Source organism: Herpailurus yagouaroundi, unplaced genomic scaffold (assembly GCF_014898765.1).
Source record: "Herpailurus yagouaroundi ecotype Mexico unplaced genomic scaffold, PumYag 160, whole genome shotgun sequence".
Lineage (NCBI taxonomy): Eukaryota > Metazoa > Chordata > Mammalia > Carnivora > Felidae > Herpailurus > Herpailurus yagouaroundi.
The window spans coordinates 47,516,109-47,535,649 of record NW_024412401.1 but is presented as its reverse complement, the minus strand read 5'-3'; the positions used below and the strand labels follow the sequence as shown (position 1 = coordinate 47,535,649).

The 19,541-nt window shown below is 37.4% G+C and overlaps 2 protein-coding genes across 5 annotated transcripts in view; both read left to right on the top strand.

Annotated features, from left to right (window-relative positions):
- SCAI (suppressor of cancer cell invasion) overlaps positions 1-11,101 on the top strand; it is a 153,467-nt gene extending 142,366 nt beyond the window's left edge. For both annotated transcript variants that reach the window (XM_040482304.1, XM_040482303.1), the window contains exon 18: positions 5,584-11,101. In XM_040482304.1, the coding sequence (XP_040338238.1) occupies positions 5,584-5,730 (147 nt within the window). In that variant the 3' untranslated portion in view covers positions 5,731-11,101. The remainder of the gene's footprint in view (positions 1-5,583) is intronic.
- Positions 11,102-15,559: 4,458 nt separating this feature from the next.
- The window catches only part of GOLGA1 (golgin A1), a 56,836-nt gene continuing 52,854 nt past the window's right edge, over positions 15,560-19,541 (top strand). For all 3 annotated transcript variants that reach the window (XR_005792708.1, XM_040482301.1, XM_040482300.1), the window contains exons 1-3: positions 15,560-15,680; positions 16,493-16,542; positions 17,628-17,933. Coding sequence is in view for 2 of the 3 variants with exons in the window: in XM_040482301.1 (XP_040338235.1) it covers positions 17,799-17,933 (135 nt within the window). In the remaining variant the exon portion in view is untranslated. The remainder of the gene's footprint in view (positions 15,681-16,492; positions 16,543-17,627; positions 17,934-19,541) is intronic.

The window sequence follows — 19,541 nt, the reverse complement described above, 5'->3', positions numbered from 1 at the left end:
TTTATTTATTTTTAATAGTTATTTTTGGGAGAGCACAAGCGGGGGAGGGGCACAGAGTAGGGGACAGAGGATCCAAAGCAGGCTGTGCACTGACAGTGACAGCATTGAGCCCAATGTGGGTCTCAAACTCACAAACCATGAGATCATGACCTGAGCCAAAGTTGGGCACTCAACTCACTGAGCTGCCCAAGTGCCCCAACTGTACTTTCATTTTAAGTTCCTCTTTTAATTTCTATATTTTTAAGCTCAGATCTGAAAACTTTTCTCTCTTCTTTTTAAAAAAAACTTTTTTAATGTTTGTCTTTGAGAGACAGAGCACCAGCAGGGGAGGGGCAGAGAAAGAGGGAGACACAGAATCTGAAGCAGACTCCAGGCTCTGAGCTGTCAGCACAGAGCCCTATGCAGGGCTTGAACTCACAAACCAGGAGATCATGACCTGAGCTGAAGTCGGCTGCTCAACTGTGTGAGCTACCCAAGTGCCCCAACTGTACATTCATTTTAAGTTGCCCTTTTAATTTCTGTATTTTTTATCTTAGATCTGAAACCTTTTTTCTCTTCTAATACAAGTACTTACCTTTAAAGCACTGCTTTAGTTGTATGATTTAAATAATTTTAAGTTTAGGGGCACCTGGCTGGCTCAGTTGGTTAAACGTCCGACTTCAGCTCAGGTCATGATCCCGTGGTTTGTGAGTTCAAGCCCCGCGTCAGGCTCTGTGCTAACAGCTCAGAGCCTGGAGCCTGCTTCAGACTCTGTGTCTTCCTCTCTCTCTGCCCTACCCCCCTATTCGTGCTCAGCCTCTCTCTCTCTCTCAAAAATAAACATTAAAAAAAAATACGGTTATTAAATAATTATAAGTTCATTGAGACTTGTTTATGACTCTGCGTATGAATTATTTTGATGAAGGTTCTATCTGTGCTTGAAAAGAATGGGTATTCTGTTATTAGATGGAGTTATATATAAATGTCAGTTCATTCAATTTGTTATTGAACTATTTGAAGCAGTGTTAAGTCCTCTGTATTCTCACTGATTTTCTGTCTGCTTGTTCTGTCCCTAACAGGGGAATATCTAAACCTCTAATTATCATTGTGAATTGGTTGGTTTCTCATTTTGCTTTTGTTTTTTGCTTGTGCATTTTGAAGCTGTTTTTATTTTTATTTGTTTTATGTTTATTTATTTTGGGAGAGAGAGTACAAGTGCAGGAGGGTCAGAGAGAGAGGGAGAGAGTATCCCAAGCAGGCTCTGCGCTGACAGTGCAGAGCCCAACGTGGAGCTCGAGCTTGCGAACAATGAGATCGTGACCTGAGCCGAAACCATGAGTTGGACGCTTAACTGACTGAGCCACCCAGGCGCCCCTGAAGTTGAGTTCATACATAAGTAGGGTTGTTATATCTTCTTGTTGAAATTACCCCTTCATTTATGCAATGTCTGTTATGTGTGGCAGTATTCCTTGATCTGTAGTCTATTTGGTTTATATTAATATGACCATACCTGTTTTCTCCTGGTTTATGTTTGCATGACCAATCTTTTTTCATCCTTTAACCTATGGCTCTCTTTATATTTATTTGAAGTGGATTTCTTTTCAATAGCATTAGTTAGGTCTTGCTTTTTTTTTCTAGTTTGACAATCTCTACCTTTCCTTTGACATTTTTTAGTTTTGAATTATGTTTATATTAAATGTAATTTTTAGGGGCACCGGGGTGGCTCAGTCAGTTAAGCATTCAACTTCAGCTCAGGTCATGATCTCACGGTTTGTGAGTTCGAGCCCCACGTCGGGCTCTGTGCTGACAGCTTGGAGCCTGGAGCCTGCTTCAGATTCTGTGTCTCCCTCTCTGTCTGCCCCTCCCCCACTTGCACTCTATCTCTCTCTCAAAAATAAATAAACATTAAATAAATAAATAAATGTAATTTTTAACATAGCTTGACTTAAATAAATGCTGTTATTTAGGGGCACCTATATGGCTCAGTCAGTTGAACATCTGACTTTGGCTCAGGTCATGATCTCATGGTTCGTGAGTTCGAGCCCTTCATCGGCCTCTGTAGTGACAGTTCGGAGCCTGGAGCCTGCTTCAGAGTCTGTGTCCCCTCTCTCTCTGTCCCTCCCCTACTCATGCTCTGTCTCACTCACTCTCTCAAGAATAAACATTAAAAAAAAAATTTTAAATATGTTATTATTTGTTATCTATTTGTCCTAACTGTGGTTTGTACCTTTTTTCTTTCTCTGCTGCCTTTATCTTCATTTGAATTAATTGAGGTTTGGTTTGGTTTTTGTCTTAGAATTTTATGTTAACATCACTAATGATTTATCTCTGTTGTTTTACTTTTTTGTGTGTGTGTTTATTTATTTCTTATTTTATTTTATTTCTTTCTGTACTCGATTTTCCATCTGATATCATTTTTCTTACTATAGAATTTCTTTATCATTTCTTTTTTTTTTAATGTTTATTTATTTATTTTTGAGAGAGAGTGTAAGCACAAGCAGGGGAAGGGCAGAGAGAGGGAAAGGGAGACACAGAATCTGAAACAGACTCCAGGCTCTGAGCTATCAGCACTGATCCTGATGATTCATGGCTTGAACCCATGAACCATGAGATCATGACATGAGCCAAAGTTGGACACTCAACTGACTGAGTTACTCAGGCGCCCCTTTTATCACTTCTTATAGTGCAGTTCTGGTGGTGATTAGTTCTTTCATTATTTATTTCTCTGAAACAGTCCTTATGTTACTCTTGATTTTTTTTTAACCATGGGTTATGTAGGAATATGTTGTTTTGTATCTAAATATTCAAGTTATCATTATCTTACTGATTTCTCTGTTAATTCCTTTGTGGTCAGGTAATATACCTAATATGGTTTGAGTCCTTTTAAGTTACTGAGATTTGCTTTATCATCCAGATTGTCATCTATTATGGTAAATGTTCTATGGGCACTTGAAATAAACATACATGCTGCTACTGTCATATTGTCAGATGAAGAGTTTTGTAAATATCTGTTATAACGTAGTTCACAGTTTTTGTATTGTTACTGATTTTCTGAATGCCGTTCTATTAATTACTGTGATTTGTAATTCGTCTTTTCTTTTTTCTCTGAGTAATTTTAAGATTTTCTCTTCATATTGATTTCCTATAATTTGGTAATTGTGTACCTTGATAGGGTTTTCATTATTTCTTTTTTTCTTGGGGTTCCTTGAGCATCTTGGATCTATGGAATAGTTTTGGAATATTTTGGAATACTTGATTTATTCAAATATTTTTCTCTCTTCCTCCATTGTCTCTAGAACTTAGTTACATATATATTAGACAACATGTTATAACCTTGAGATCACTTCATTTGCTCCTCATTAAAAAAAAGTCTCTTTCTGTTTCAGTTCCTATTGCTGTGTCTTCAAGTTCACTGATGTTTTCTTCCACAGCATCTAATATGCTGTTAATCCTTTCCATTTAGTTTTTTGTTTCAGGAATTACATTTTTCTCATTCCTAGAAGTTCTGTTTGATTCTTTTAATATTTTCCATTTCTCTTCTCATTTTGTTTTCTTTGTGCCCTTAAATGTATGTGTAAGAGCTAAAGTCCTTGTCTGCTGATACTATATTCTCTATCATTTACAGCTTTGTTTTTATGATTTTTCCTCCTGGTTAGGGGTTTTGTATTACTAATTTTTTGTATGTTTAGTAATTTTTCTTAGAGTGTGTGCATTGTGAGTTTTATGATGTTGAATTCTAGACTTTGTTGTCTTTCTTTAAAGAATGTTGGACTTTATTCTAGCAGGAGTTAAATCACTTGCACATTTCTTTGACTTGTTTTGTTTTGTTGTTGTTTTGAGAGGTCACAAGTGAATGAAGGGCAGGGAGAAAGGGAGAAGGAGAGAGAGAGAGGGAGAATCCCATGAGGGGCAGAGAGAGAGGGAGAGAAACAGAGAGAAGCAGGGCTCACCTGAAGTGGGACTCATGTTCACCCAAAGCAGGGCTCTTGTTCACCCCATGTGGTACTACTTGTGGTCACCTGAAGTGGGACTGTAGCTCACCTGAAGCAGGGCATAAGCTCACCCAAAGTGGTACATGAACTCACCCCATATGGGATTCTAACAAACCATGAGATCATGACCTGAGCTGAACTCAGATCCTTAACCAACTGAGCCACCCAAGCACCCCTCTTTGACCTTTTCATGGCTTGTTTTCAAGCTTTTTAAGGTAGCTTTTAGAGTAATGTTAGCTTATCAATATACGACAAGGGATGATGTTTCTGGGATGTCTTTCATATGTCCTCTGTTTCCACAGATAAATCTTCTCTACTCTAGGAGGTGTTTGGTCAGAACTCAAACATCTCTCAGCCCTGTGTGAGCTGAGAGAATTGTTCACCTTACAATAGTCCACCAGTAGTTCTTGTTTTTTGTTTTTTTCTTCTTTTAGGGGTTTAGAACATTTCTTTTTTTGTCTCTCCTCATAATATTTAGTGCGGTAATACAAAAATTTGGTCTTTATAGTTGTAATGAGTAAAGCCTACAAGCTGAAGGAGATAAAAGTGACATTTGAGTATATGAACTGTCATGTGGGATGCACAGAAAAGTAGTGACTTATTTCTCCAGGGAATTTTAAATGAGCGGCAAAATTATAATATATAGAAATTACCAAGTAAAGAAGAATTTCCAAGTGAGAACAACCTGATATTTAAAATTCTCTTTCTTTTGCTTCCATGCAATTACAAAAAGTTGGTTTTTTTCCCTTTTTCTTTGACTATTCCTTTTTTTTTTTTTTCCTGCTATTATTTCTTCTCCCTTTCTAGGGACTCTTTTTTTTCTTTCATCACTCTCTTTGCTAATATTCTTAGACATCTCATCCATTTTCTTGGTTTAATATTTATCTCCATGCAGATTATATGCGTGTTTACATATACTGCTCACACCTGTCTTCCGAGATGCAGACTTGAATTTTCGAATTCCTGTTGAGGGGTAGTTCAATTTGTATTACCCTATTACTTCAAATAAATATACCAAAAACCTGAAGCTTTATACTCTCTCCAAATTATTTCCTCTCTTCTCTTTTTCTCTCAGTGGATCCTGGCTCTTGTCTTATGTCACCTGTTCCTAAAGCCTTACAGTCAGCCATCTTGACACCTCTGTCATATAATTAATTTCCAAGCCTCATTAATTTGCCTTTTTCAGTGCTTCTCATGTCTTTCCTCTCATTCTGAGTTCTGCTGTAACATCTATTTATTCATTCATTTAACAATTACTTGTTAAAGTCCTGTATGTGCAGGGACTTTTCCCATAACAAGTAGGAATTATATGATTTCTACAAGATAACAGAATGCTCAGAAATGATAGGACCCAATAAGTACTTGTGAAATGACTCACTAAATGAATATATTAGGTTGAACTATATGAAACTGTCATTTTTTAAGGTCACAGTGGCCAAATGTCAGCAATTTCAAATGTCCAACAGATACACTACTATTAAGAATCATACTAATATGTAGGAAAGAAATACATACTAAGTTATTTCTTAATACTTAGAAATACTTGTTAATGTTGTATATAACTTCTTTCATTAAACTATAAAACTTGACTTTTCTCTTCTTTGCCTACCAGGAAACGCGAAATTATCCAGAATCATACCCACAACTGCCGAGGGATGAAACAGTGGAAAACCCTCATCTCCAGAAGCACATTCTGGAATTAGCGTCCATTCTGGATGTTCGAAACGTGTTCCTCGAGAGTACCATAGATGACTATTAAAACAAAAACCCTCTTGTTGAAACAATTTTTCATTTGCCACAGATTTTACATGGTGCAGTTTTATAATGTGATGACAGACACATAGTGGTGTTACTTAGTTTTAATTTTTTTAATTTAAGGCCACCATTTTAAAAACAAACAAAAAATTGTTCAAACTTTTAGGGTAACCGTTTTAAAATACAGTCTTTCAAGTCTTTTAAAAAACTCAATTAATCTTGGAATTTTTACTTTTCAGTTTTGAGGTACAGCTGCTTACCTCCAACATTTAACCCTACACACAAACAGTCACTGTTCTCACCCTCAGAAGAGTAAATCATTTATTTTTATATAATGAGGAAAATCCAGCTCTTGTACTTGGACCTTAAATGTGTGGATTTAGGAAATATCTCATTGTTCACAAAGATGAAACTAGCCAGCATGGACTATTAAAAATCAAGAACAGAGTCTTTCCATAATATTTCTTTTCATTCCAACTTAGTAGGGTAGTCAAATGTATGATTCTTTGAAGAATAATCGAGGTAATTTTTGAAATCATTTAATTCATTAAATACTGTCACAATTTCGGAAACTGTATAGGATCGATTTGCATCTTAAATTTTTAATTGGAGTCTTAAGATGATAAATATCACTTGGAATGTGTGATCCCTGTGTTATCATGAGCTATGCTGGCATATTTTGTTTTCTTTGTAATCTGAATACTGGAAATGACAAAAAGTATTTCAGTCAGAAAATCAGATTGTTGGTTTCATAATACGATTTTTCCATGAGGAATTCTATTTAAATTCTTAATTCACGATATCAGGTTTAAAGATTATCCAGATTGAAGGCTGTGGCATATAGTACAGAGTTTATAATCTTTTTGCTTAGTTCACATTTATGAAACTTCAAAGTCAGAGATGTCAGTAATTTTAGTTGGGGGCAACTGAATTGTTTAGCTTAAAATGGAAGTAACTTTTGCTTTGACAATTTGGAAATAAGATTTTTAAGAACTCCTTATATTTAATATTTTATATTCATGCACAAGTTTTTTTTGTTATTTTAAATAGGACTCCATATATAATACAAAGATTTTTTGTTCTTTCTTCTCTGTCATCCCTTTCATAATTTCATACGCATTAGCTATGATGTTTTGGATTTTTTCCCCCTTCTTTTGACTCGACAGCATTCAAGTTCCGAAATCTATGAATCAAAAGCCCTTCTACCTAATTTTCTCTTCAGGCTCACATGCTACCTCTGGCAGTTCCAGGGGACATAAGGTGATTGCTTTTGGTGCCTCTTTCCTGTGTCCTTAGGGAAATTTTACTGTAATATTTTTAGCTTGGTTTTCATTTCAGGCATAGGAAATTATTTGGGTCTAACTTATTCATATACCTGTTCCAATTTGATGACTTTTTTCATCTGAAATCTTGAAATCGTTGTTCTTAGGTTTGGGGGACTTTGTGATATTTCATTAGTTTTTTCTCATTGTTTTTGTTTGTTCTTTTAAACATTATTTCAGAAAGCTTTAGAAAACTTATCCTGGAGGGAGATTTCCTTTGCCCATTGGGTTGTTTTTCTTTATCAGATAAAGACTTTTTCCCATTTTTCAGTACCTTAATAAACTTAATAGCTTTCCTTCCATAACAGTGTTCACCTGGATTACAGCAATAGACTGACCTCTTGTTTCAATTCCCCTGAAGTCCTGTGCCAGTAACATACCTAACACCACGTACTTTTCTGACTTCTGATGCTTAAAATAGTATTTATCCTCCTGAGCTTTATTCTTACCTGTTTTTAGCAGAAAGAACACTGATCTGAGAACTAGGAGACCTGAGTTCTTGTCCTGGCTTTCTTGGTAACTAGCTTTATGCCCTTTGACAAGTGTCTTCATGTTTCTGTTTTATAGTATTCTCATCTATAAAGCAAAGACATTGACCCAAGGTCCTATTCAGTTCTCTGGTTCTGTAATTAAAATTTGGATTCCAAATAATTCATTTCCCTACCCCTGACACCTGGAAAACTAGTTTCTGTGATTTTAGCATAAACATTTTCTTTTCTAAGTCATATTTAACTTGTCTTTATTCATGAAAGTATTTGGGTCTCAGTTAATGTAAAAACTAATCTCTTGAAGAAATTAGAGCTTTTGCAATTAGAAACATGTTTGTCCAAGAACAAGGGGTCTTAGAAATCACAAGTTTAGATGATGACATTGTTTCTTGAGCTGATAGTAATTTCCTATTGGTAGTTAAAAATCTAAAGTGAGCCAAAATGATCTTGAATCTTCAAAAGAGGAAAACTGTGCCAGAAAATTCTAAACCGTTGTTTCATTCATGCCTTCAAAAGAACATGGTACTGAACAACAGCTAGACTCCAGATTTTGGTCTAGGCATTGGGAAAGCAAACAAATCAGGTTTAAAATTCCTTGTCTTCATGAAGTTTACATTTTAGGAGGAGAAGCCAGGCAATAAACATAATAAGTAAGTAAATTTATATTAGACAGTTATAAGTAGTATGAGGAAAATTTGAGCATGGTAAGGGAAACGATTCAATTGTTTCTGGACGAACAGTGTCTGAGTGATCAGGGTAGGCCTTATTGAGATTACATTTGTGCAAACACTTCATGTTTTTTTTTTTTACACTTTTTATTGTGAAAACTTTAGGCAAACTTAGAATTTAGCAAATTGTTTTATACCCATCACCCAGCTTCTACATTTTAAGACATTACTTTAATCAAGGAAAAAGAAATATAAAAGGACAATCACCTATAGACGATGGCAAATAATCTCTTTTTCAATGCATACTGCTCCCCTTTATAAATATAAAAATATTAAGCCCTTTATTTAATTTTAGAATTCATAGAAATTTAAACATTGGAACTAAGAATAAAGCAAAGCAATGGGAAAAAGCACTTCTTTGTTTTCAAATTGCACAAACTCCCCCTGGAGATTCTGATAGTCTCTCACCTCCCTTAAGAATCACTGCAAACGAAACAAAGCGTAAGATTGTGAGAAGTCACTTACATACAAAACAATGTTAAGCACAACGGAATTATTTTCTCTTTCATTAATTATGTATTTCTGAAGTTGGTAAAGCAGCTAATTTATCTCTTTCTCAGAAGAGAAATCTGAGACCCCCAAAAACTATAGGTCTATTCATAGTGGCAGAGCTAGAGCTGAAACTCAAATCTCCTAACCTCAGCCCAGTCTTACTAGTAGCTCAGGTTGATTTCTATAATGAACAAGAAAAGAATAATTAGAGATTTATATTTTGGCACAAAAGGTTATGGTATTTTAAAATTATATCAAATATTGAAACCAGGAAATCAGTCATCCCTAGCAAATTTTTATTAATTATAAGAAATCCCCAAGCCAAACAATTTAGTCTTGATTCTAGCCAGGATATATTTTTTGTATGTGTGTGTGTGTGTTTTCCTCCTAGGAAGTGGTGCTCTCAAAACCTCTCAAAGCACATAGAATTTATTGTACCCTTTATATTTTTACCAAGTTGAAATGTTTTGAGATTATAGAAGCAAAGTGCAATCTAGTCGTGGCTGAAATTTTCCTGATACAGGATCTGGGTTTTCTTTTTTTCCTTACTTGTGGCTACTGCCCCTTATTTTCTTCTTGTAATAGAATTCTCTGAAACAGATTAGGTGGCAATTGTACTGAGTTTCATTGAGGAAAAAGCATCCAATCTGATTCATATAGCAATTGTGGGGTTTTCTTTAGCTTTCTTCTCCAACTTGAATCTCTGACCAGTATGACTTCGTAACTTTGTCTCTTAGAAGGGATTTGGACTCGGTTGAAAAATCTTGTAGTAATCCACGGGGACTTGTAATCAGCCTGATATATACAGAACATTCTGGACTGGAAATAGAGTAAGGTGCCAAGGTGTGTAGACTTGGCTAGTGCCAGTGATTCAGAACCACCTCCCTACCCTAAGTGAGTAAAAAGATTTGATACGAATATGAATGGTATGAATCTCCTGGTGATATTTTGGGTGTGTATGTTGCTGTGTGTGTTTGGAGAGTATAAAGGGTATTTACATTGAGGGCTCTTTTGTTGACCTTATTTATTTGAAAATCCTATTTTATTTGTAATCGCATGTGTATATTTTTGTGATGCTAAATGCAATCTCTGTGTATACTTTTTTGTATATATGTACATATTTGTAAATATATTGGTATGCAGTGATACAGTATGTGTATATTATATACCCATACCCATTGTGGGCTGAATTTATTTAAGTTCTGTGAGGACATCATAGTGGCATTGTTCATGCTGCTGTAATTAGGTTGTGGCTGTATCTCATTCATGAGCCTCTATTTTGAGGGGCTTGTGTTTGGGTAAAATTGGCTAATTTGGAGTTGGAATTAGGATATGAAAACCTTAAAAGAAAGCAGGATATTCTTAGCTTTAAATCATCTGCCAATTTCCATTTAAACTGAGGACAAATTAGTGATATAAACCTGAAAAACCTTAGTGTGTGAAATGGAGACACCAGCAGGTTCTTAAGCTATATTAGTCCTTTATTTTCTTGACCCATAGTTGAGTATTATTACTGAGTAGTATTTATATTAAGAATTAAGGGGCTGTGGAAAAATGACTTTGATCACATTTCAAGATAGATAGGAAACTGTCCTTTAAATTGAGAGATTTGTTTTATAGTTGCCATGCCCATACCTGATGCTAAATTTTAATTTTGGAACAGTTTTTTCACCAATGTGTCTCATTTTATATCTGTCTCTGTGAGGCAGAGAAAGGGGCATTATTAGCAAGGGGAAGGCTTTACCTCGGTGGGGTGGGATTTAATAAGGAACAGGAGAGTATTAATCTGTATATTTGCAGCAGCTGTGATTAATTTAGTCCTGTCTTGGCATTTCTTACTCTAGATTTTCCTTATCAGAGCTGCATATCAGAGATGAGTAGGCTCATCTGAGGAAATGGCTTTCAGTGAATAAAATGCCTCCAGTCGTATTTCTTTGTCTCTATGAGACCACTTGTGTTCTGCAAATTGATGATATATTCACACATGAAATAGGAGTCTTAATATTAGATGCATGGCGTGCTATAAAATCTGGGCCTCCAAACCGCTACCAAGGATGATGGGGGTGGGAGGGGCGGGGGGATATCCTCTTAGACGATAGTAAATATGTGCAGTGCCAACATGTGAACCTATGGAATATCATAGACCATCGATTCTCAGTTACTCCTGTCTTCACCTGGCATGTATATTTGCATGGAAGAGTGTGGGAGATGTTTAATACACACTTGAATACATTCACCGCAAAAATTAAGTAGAGGTTATTTTTGCATGATAAAATATAACTGCAAAACAACTGTTTGCTCCATTATTTTTCAGAGACTGAATCTGATATAATATTAAATTTTCTTAAATCGAGAAGTTAGTTTTACCACCCAACAAATGTCACATTTGCCTCTTCACTATATTTTGTAATAAAAATCCCAACTATTCGTAACACTTCTCAATTACAGTATTAAATTTAAAATAAAGTTATAATTGCCTTTTTCTTGAGTAAATCTTAAAATTTGGTAATGTGCTATTTCTGAAAAATCAGTGAAAAATGTCCATAGTGTCTAACATTCTGTTGTTTTAGTAACCAAATCATTTATTGCAGTTGGAGTAGCAGAGCAGATGTTATGCTATTTAAAATTCACAGAACTGACTCAGGCGCAGTATGGACGTTAATTTGAGGAAAGGAGCAGCAACAAAAAGTGCAGTAGATGAGATTGACATTGTGACTATGACCTCTGTCTTTAACAGTCGTAAAGCCAGTTGCTTGGCAGTTAAATAAGGTAAGAATGCTTAGGAAGCCAAGCCCTTTCCCCCATTCTGTGCTCTTAGACATTGATATGCTATTCCTATTCATGCTGAACCTCCCAGTGTTTCCTGGATAACGTGACCACTTTGCCTTTAAAAAAAAAGGCAATTCATCTTCCTCAAACTAAAATTTCAAAACACTCTATTACACTGTGTTCCAGCTTCACTGAGTTTTTGAGCAGACTAATTAAGCATGCCTTGTGTTTAGGGAAAAATAATTGATGTGTGAATGGAATCAATCACCTATCGAAGGGAAGGGTGTCAGGATAACGTAGGGGGACATACCCTTAAATTGAGTAAAGATACATGCATTAAATTAAACTAATTTGTTGGTGCCATAGAAATATAAGTCTGTAAATATGAAATGTTTTCTTAAGCTAAAATTGGTACTTTTCACTTATTAGGTTGGTGTAGCTTTTGAGAATTCCATTTCTGTATAACATTGTTATTAATCACTGAAACCCCATTTCTTAATTTTAAAATATTTTTGTTAATTTCTTTTGTGTTTTCTTTAAAAGTTATTACTTCTCAAACTACTGTCAGCAGTGTGATTTTTTTAAAAACATTATTCAAACAGTTAGATTCAGAGTTTTTTAATAGTTTGAAGTATATCTTATTAATTCTGCACTCCAGATTCACTTAAGCCTAAAATTGATCGTAAAACATACTACATATTAGGAATATTTTCCTAGACAATCATCTTTTTGGGCTAGTATTGTTTATTGAGATACTGGTAATTTCAGGGTTCAGACTTTTACTTTTCTGATAGGCTTATGGAATGAAAGTTAATAGAGTGGAGTGATTTTATCACTTTCAGAATGAGATCAGGAATTATAGCTAGCCTTCCTACAGGTCTGCAGTAAACAGTATTTAAATTTTTTTTATCACTAGCATTCTTTTCTGAAGCTGTTGTGAATGTACACTTGTCTGTGATGAAAATTAAGGTTTGTGAACATTAAAATTTGTTTTCTCAAACATCAAATCAGTATGATCGACTACTATAAAATGTGAAATGATATTATGATAATCCCAAAGTAAATACTTCCAAACCATAGAAAAATAACCACTGCATTTAAAAATTTTTTATTCCTACCCTCCTTTGCATGTCATGACTTCCTCCTAAATTATGTGTTGTGATGTATTAAAGATCTGCAGAAAAAAAATTACTTAGAATGTTTAGGGCAATAAGAATTTTTATTATTTCCTGAAGAATGAGAGTGTGTGTGTGTGTTTTTTTTTTTTTTAGCTCTTAGTATCTTATTAAAAATAAATTTAACGGTTCAGTAAAATATTTGAGGACTTTGTAGCTTTTTCTAGTTCTCTGGATACATTCCTTTTGCCACATAGACCATATGGCTAGTTCTCCAATGATTTTTTTGTTTGTTTTTAATAAACCTTGCTGTTTAACAATCAGAGAGTCTTATATTTTGGACACTTCTCCCAGTTGAGGTAGACAGGACTTAGGCAGATACAATGCCCTAACATTTTCACAGTAGAGCTTACAAGTCAAGGAAATTATCCAAATAGGTTATCTTCATGTGTAGCACCAGTACAAATAGTGGTTTTATTAATTATTGAATCAGATGAAGCAGTTATAAATCATTTCTTACTTTAAAAATTATTGTCATTTCAGTCCACATTGTTATTTTCTCTGATCAGTTTCCATTGTCAAGTTGAATATATCCTTTTTCTTTATTCAAATCATCACTAAAAGTTAAGCTAATCAAATAGGAGTTAAAATAAGTTGTGTTTGAACTTTTTCCCTGAAAATAATGGTGAACCTACTATCTAGCTTATGGATATCAGGCATAAATGCCCTTGTTTCAATCATAGCAGAAATTACATTTGGAGAATACAATTACTTGATTTTGTGGTAGTGTGAAATACTTTTTAAAAATTGTGCTTGTCTGTAACTGAAATGTTATAGAATTGTAACACTATAGGGATTATAGAGTTATATCTATTAGCTCTCCTCAAGAGATTGAAGCACAATAATTTTCATGTAACAGTTCTTATCCAAGTGCTGCTAATCCGTGTGCAAATAACGAAGCTATTCGGTTGCCTATCTAGCTATTGATAAATCACTGTAATCCTTGAGACATAGTCTTGTTGCTCATTTGTATTAAATTTTTAGTATTGTGGGTTAATATTTTAGATCAAAATTCATCAACTCAGCTCTGTGAGACAGCAAACCATTTGGATTCATTAGTTTTATATGTTACCAGTAGAATAAATTTTGAAGGGGCTGTTTACTACCAATGACTAAGGGGGAAAATTATATCGTCAATTATCATTTGACTTGAGCATTTGTGGTATTGTGAAAGTCTTATTTGTTGTGTTTCTGAATTGCTTAAGCCATACATACATACTCCTAAAGATGTTTTCCTGTTGTGTTTTCAGTAGCCTTTTACTGCTGTGTCTGTTATGATTAGTACTTCATAGATTTTAGAAACTGAGAAGTTACTGAAACATGTTATTTCCTTGAGTTCATCACTTTTGACTCTTGTATGATATGTGATTTGTCATAAAGGATAGCAAGCCTTTCACTAACTACTTCACTAAATGAATTTCAGAGTAAACACTGTGATTCTGCAGAGTGGATTCAGTAGGCCCTTGTCTTTCCAATGTTTTCTTCTGTTACAGTGCCTGCCACCTTAAGGGCACTTAAACGCTAGAGGATGGAAAGTTAAACGTTGTTTTGATGTTTATTGAAAAATAAGATTACAGAATATTTGATTTTTGTTGTCAGTGTATTGAAAACATTTTGCATTGATAAATGTTCTTTAGGAATGTGACTACATTCATCAGGTGTGAACTCTTGTAAATGAATTTTGTATCTTGAATCCACGTGTATATTACGTGTATCATCAATATAAAAATAAACATTATTTGCTTAAAATTTTTGGTCCTTCTTCAGGATTGTTAACAACATACGTGCTCAACTATTAGGGTTTGCTTCTTTCAGGTAACACCTCAGACACTTCAGACTGTCTTGAAGTCCGTAGGTTCAATGTTTAATCTTCTAGTTCATAAATTTTTCTTTGGAGTCCTAGTCTTGGTTTGTTCCACCGCCCTGCTTGCGGTGCTCAAAACTGAGACACACGGAGGGAAGATTGTTTGGGAGGTGGAGGGTGGAAGCTGCTGACTTTCCGGCTGGTTTTGGGTCTTGGTCGAGAACAAGAGCGACTTAAGTGTAGAATGTCTGTCTTGGTTGGCACTGAGGAGTCCAGAGACCCGACGTAGGCTACCAATTTGCAGGGTAACTTTGAACGAGGCAGTTTTGCCTCTCTGGACTTTGCTCAACTGTCGAAAGTTGGAGGCCCATTAGCAGATCCGAAATGAACGTAGTGGGCTGCCACCAGCTTGTTTATTAGTGAAATGCAATATATCGAAGTGCATTATGTAAGGGCCTGATTCTGGAAGCGCTTCTATCAATGGTACATTATGTGTGTCCTGGGTTGCGATATAAATCGTATAACTTGCAGCAGGTCATAGGCACAAACGTTACAACACTCAGTCACGAGGCGCGAAGACCGAGTTCTAGTTTCTGGAGCCACAGGCTTGCAGGGATTACTACAAAGTGACAAGAGGGCCGTGTGCGGTGCAGTGGGATTGGGATGCGGAGAGCGGAACGGAAACTCCCAGTCGGCTGAGCACAGTCACGGCTTCGGGGTTTCTAAACCTCACAGCACACGCTGGCCCCACGGCACCAATTGGGGATTCCCCTTCTGCCAGTAGGCTCCTCCCACTCCCCCCGCTCCGCACCGCCCCCTTAAAACAACAACAACAACAACAAGAAAGGCTTTGGCCACCCAGTCATCGTCCACATGTCGGTCCTCTGACTGACGTGGCAGGCCGGCCTCAAGGAGCGCCCGGCCTGGCGCCCGCGCCCTCCAGCGGCTCCGTCCCAACCGCCGCCCCAAAGATCTGGAAGTCGTTCGCGGAGACCGCGAGCGGGCGCATGCGCACGGCAGGCCCGCCCCGCACGCAGCCACTTCCGGAGCGCTGGTGGAGGTGCGGTTCCGGGTCGCTGCTTTGCTAGCCGGCCGGCCGTGGGGGCTGGTGACGCGGGCCGGCGTTCGTGAGAGGTCCCGGAGGCGGGGCTCTGCCGGCTGCCCAGAGAGCGGCAGGTGCGCGGGCGGGGGCTGGAAATGCCAGCAGACCCCTCATTTTCTCGGTGGCCCCGGTCTGCCCCCAGAGCGGCCCGGACGGGGTTGCCCAAGACCCAAGGCGGGGGGCGGTGCCAGGGTTCTGAAAGGGCGGGGGTGGGGGTACAGGGGCTGCCGGGCCTGGGAGTCTGGAACCTGTAAGTTTCAGGATTCCCCCCGAGCGACCTTGGACAAGTCACTCCTCTCTGGGTCTCAGTTTCCTTGCTGTCAAATGGGAGAGACGTTTGGGTCCCTCTTTTCTCTGACAGTCCAAACGCAGGTTCTCGAAGGAGCCTGAATGAGTGGGATCCAGACTCCCTTAGCAAGTTACCTGCCTGCCTCCCTGGGCGTTAGGCAGCTGTCTTTTACCCACTTTAGCCATTCTTTTTCTCAGCGACTTTTTAGTGTGAGTCAAGTCTCTGTGACTGGACAGCCCCCGGTGTGGCCAGGTAAACAATGTGTGACTGCCAGAATCAACTGAGAAATAAATACCCTGGGAAACCTTAATTTCTTTCATTCAAGTTGGTTTTGCTTAGGGCTCCCAAGGTGAAGTGAATTTAGGCACCGGTGAGAGATTCTATTCTTTGTGCCTATTAGTGCAGGTCTTGGAAAGATCACAAATGCAAAGGAGACCAGGGTGAAGGAAGGTCGCCCACTGAGGATTGTTGCAGTGACAGATTCTCCCCTCTGTCCCCTGGTTAATCCTCCCTCTCTCCTCTTCCACTCCCCCCCCCCCCAACATTTTGGCCTTACACTTGAAATACCCAATGCGTTTTATCTTTGTTTTCATGCAGGACAGAATGCTTTGACCTCCAAGCTGTTTTAAATCTGGCAGATAAGCCAGGTGAGTAGGTGGTTTACAGACATTGAAGAGTTGTACAGACTTAAATGGATAATCTGAAGTGCTCAGAAGTCATTTGTAGACCTTAGAGCAGAGCTTAGGTATCCTCCACAAAACATGGATATAAGTCAAGGTTGGAACCGGAATATTAGTGTTTCATACAACACCGGGAGGAAAAAACATTTGAATCTCATGTAAAACATTCTTAAGAAGAAACCGATTTCAGGTCATCTGTTTTAATGTTTATTTATTTTTGAGAGAGGGAGAAAGCAGAGTGTGTGCAGGGGCGGGGAGGGGCAGAGAGAGAGGGGGACACAGAATGTGAAGCAGGCTCCAAGCTCTGAGCTGTCAGCACAGAGCCCGACGTGGGGCTCAAACTCACAAACCGTGAGATCATGACCTGAGCCGAAGTCGGACGTTCAACCGACTGAGCCACCCAGGCGCCCCTGATTTCAGGTCATTTTAATCACCCTTAAAGAGAACCGTGCAGCATTTCCCGGAAATGTGTAAAGGTATCTGGTGCTTTATAGTATAGTTGTCTGGCTTGCGGGGTTTTTTTTCTAGGTTGTCGGCTTTTTCTAGTGAACAGCTGATTGCAAACCATCTTAGAACATTAGAATGTTACACCTTTATCCCCATATTGAGTTACATATTTTTCTCTTCATCTTAAAAAAAAAAAAAAGTAAACTGTAGTTAAACTTAATATTGGGGGAAGGATTCCAAGCCATGATGTGATGTTAATGTGTACCCTGGGAAATTGTACTAAAGTGTGTTATATGCCATAGCCAACGTGGTGTAATAAAGAAAGAGTAAGGACTTGTGAGTCAGAGTTCTCTGTTCAAATACCAGCCCTTCCACTTAACCACACACTCTTTGGCAGATTACCTCATCTTCTCAAGACTGGATTTCCTTACCTGTTTATGCATATGAAGTACCCGAGTGCTTTTTCAATGTTTAGCAATTGTGTTCTGTTAAATGTACATGTAAAATTAGGAAACTTAATTTTGAAACATGAAGCTTAACATAGCAAGTCAGTTGTGAAATCTCTCCTGTGTTTAACTTAGATCTCTCCTTCATCTGATTTCTAGATACTGTGTTCTGTAAGCCGTTGGCCCACATTTAAGTGGGAATGCAGCTATCTCGGATGTCTGGAGCTTTTTAGGCACCAGTCTCTGAAGTCCTGGTTGCTGGCCTAAGGACTAGACTACTGTGGTGGTTTCAAAAGCTGGTCATCAGTGCAGGATAGCCACACAGCAAAAATGTTTGCAAAGCTAAAGAAGAAAATAGCAGAAGAGACTGCTGTGGCCCAGAGGCCAGGAGGTGCTACTCGGATCCCACGGTCAGTGAGCAAGGAATCGGTTGCCTCTATGGGAGCCGACTCGGGAGATGACTTTGTAAGTATCTTCTCTAGTTTCTACTATTTGGCACAGTCTTGATCCATTTTTAAATAATTCAGAGAATCCTCAGGACACCTGGATGTTCTTTTAAATATTTTTTTTAAATTGCAAGATTATGTATGGTTTATATCTGATTCTTCTTACTCTAAGGTGCTTTCTATTTCTTTTTTCCTAATTTTTTCAAGTCCCTTTTCGTATTCTCTACAATGTCCTCTTATACTCTTTTTATACCTTGTGCATCTTGTTTTATATTTTATTTCTCAAAAAGACTTGGCTTATTGTCACCGCAGACAGATATCCTTTAAGTTATTGGTGCTTAACATGGTTTGTGAGTTACGGTGTGGAGTTAGCCAGAGTGCACTATTTTATGGGGGAAAGTTGATGAAAAGATGACACCGATGACTGCAGTATGTCCCTTATTTGTAAAGTGTCTTTGTTTTTGGAAAGATTTCAAAACAATGAAGATGCTCTTGTGTTAGGTAGATGTCAAGCCTTAGGACTGGAAGTGTGTTTTTGGCATATGATAGGATCCTCTTTAAGTCAAATAACTTCTTTAAAAATTATTTATAATGCTTGACATATATGTAAAAGAATGTGTGTAATATAAATGTAAAGTATAAAACATAAAAATAAAATGAATGCTTGTTAAGTTGCCACCTATCCAAAGAAATAGAACATTATGGATACTGTTGAAGCCACTTGTATGCTCCTTCCCAGTTCCCTTTCTTCCTTCCTGCTCTCCAAATAACCCCATCCTAAATTTTGTATATATCATTCTCTTGACTTTTAAAATGTCCTCCAGGATATGTACATATTTATATATTTTTTATATGTACATATTTATAAATAGTTTGTTTAATGTTGCATGTTTGTGAACTTTATAAAACTAGTATGCCTTAGTCTTCTTGAACTTACTTTTTTTTTTTTAATTCACCTTGTTTCCAGTGAAGCTGTGTTCCATGAAGCTGTGATTCATTTGTTTGAGACTCAGCATTTGACAAGGCCACAATTTATCTCTGTCTTGTCCTGATTATAGACACTTGAGTTGTTTCCATGGTCATATGAGTCTTCTTTCTCCTTTCTTATATGACCTGTCCTGGCTCAGATTACATGGCAAAAGCTATTAGGTTATTGGGATGGAACAATAAGATTACCATATCTAAATTGTTGGCTGCTATATTTACCAGGGAATATAATGCACATTTGATCCCCGGGCTGAAGGATATAGTTCCAGTGCTGAGTTCTGTGGCAGAAGTACCTGCTTTACCTTCATGGTAACATGCTAAACGAAGTCTTTCATCTTGAAGGTATACCAGTTATAGATATTGGTCTGAATTCAGGAAATACTTTCCTTTGAGACTTTAAATAATCTATTTGAAATTAGTGTGTATACATTTTTTAATTTTTTTTTTTTTTTTTTTTTTGAGAGAGAACATACAAGTTGGGGAGGGGCAGAGAAAAGGGGACAGAGGATCTGAAGTGGGCTCTGTGCTGACAGCAGAGAGTTTGATGTGAGACTTGAACTCCGGAACCATGAGATCATGACCTGAGCTGGAGTCAGATGCTTAACTAAGTAAGCCACCCAGGAGTCCTGACTGTGTGCGC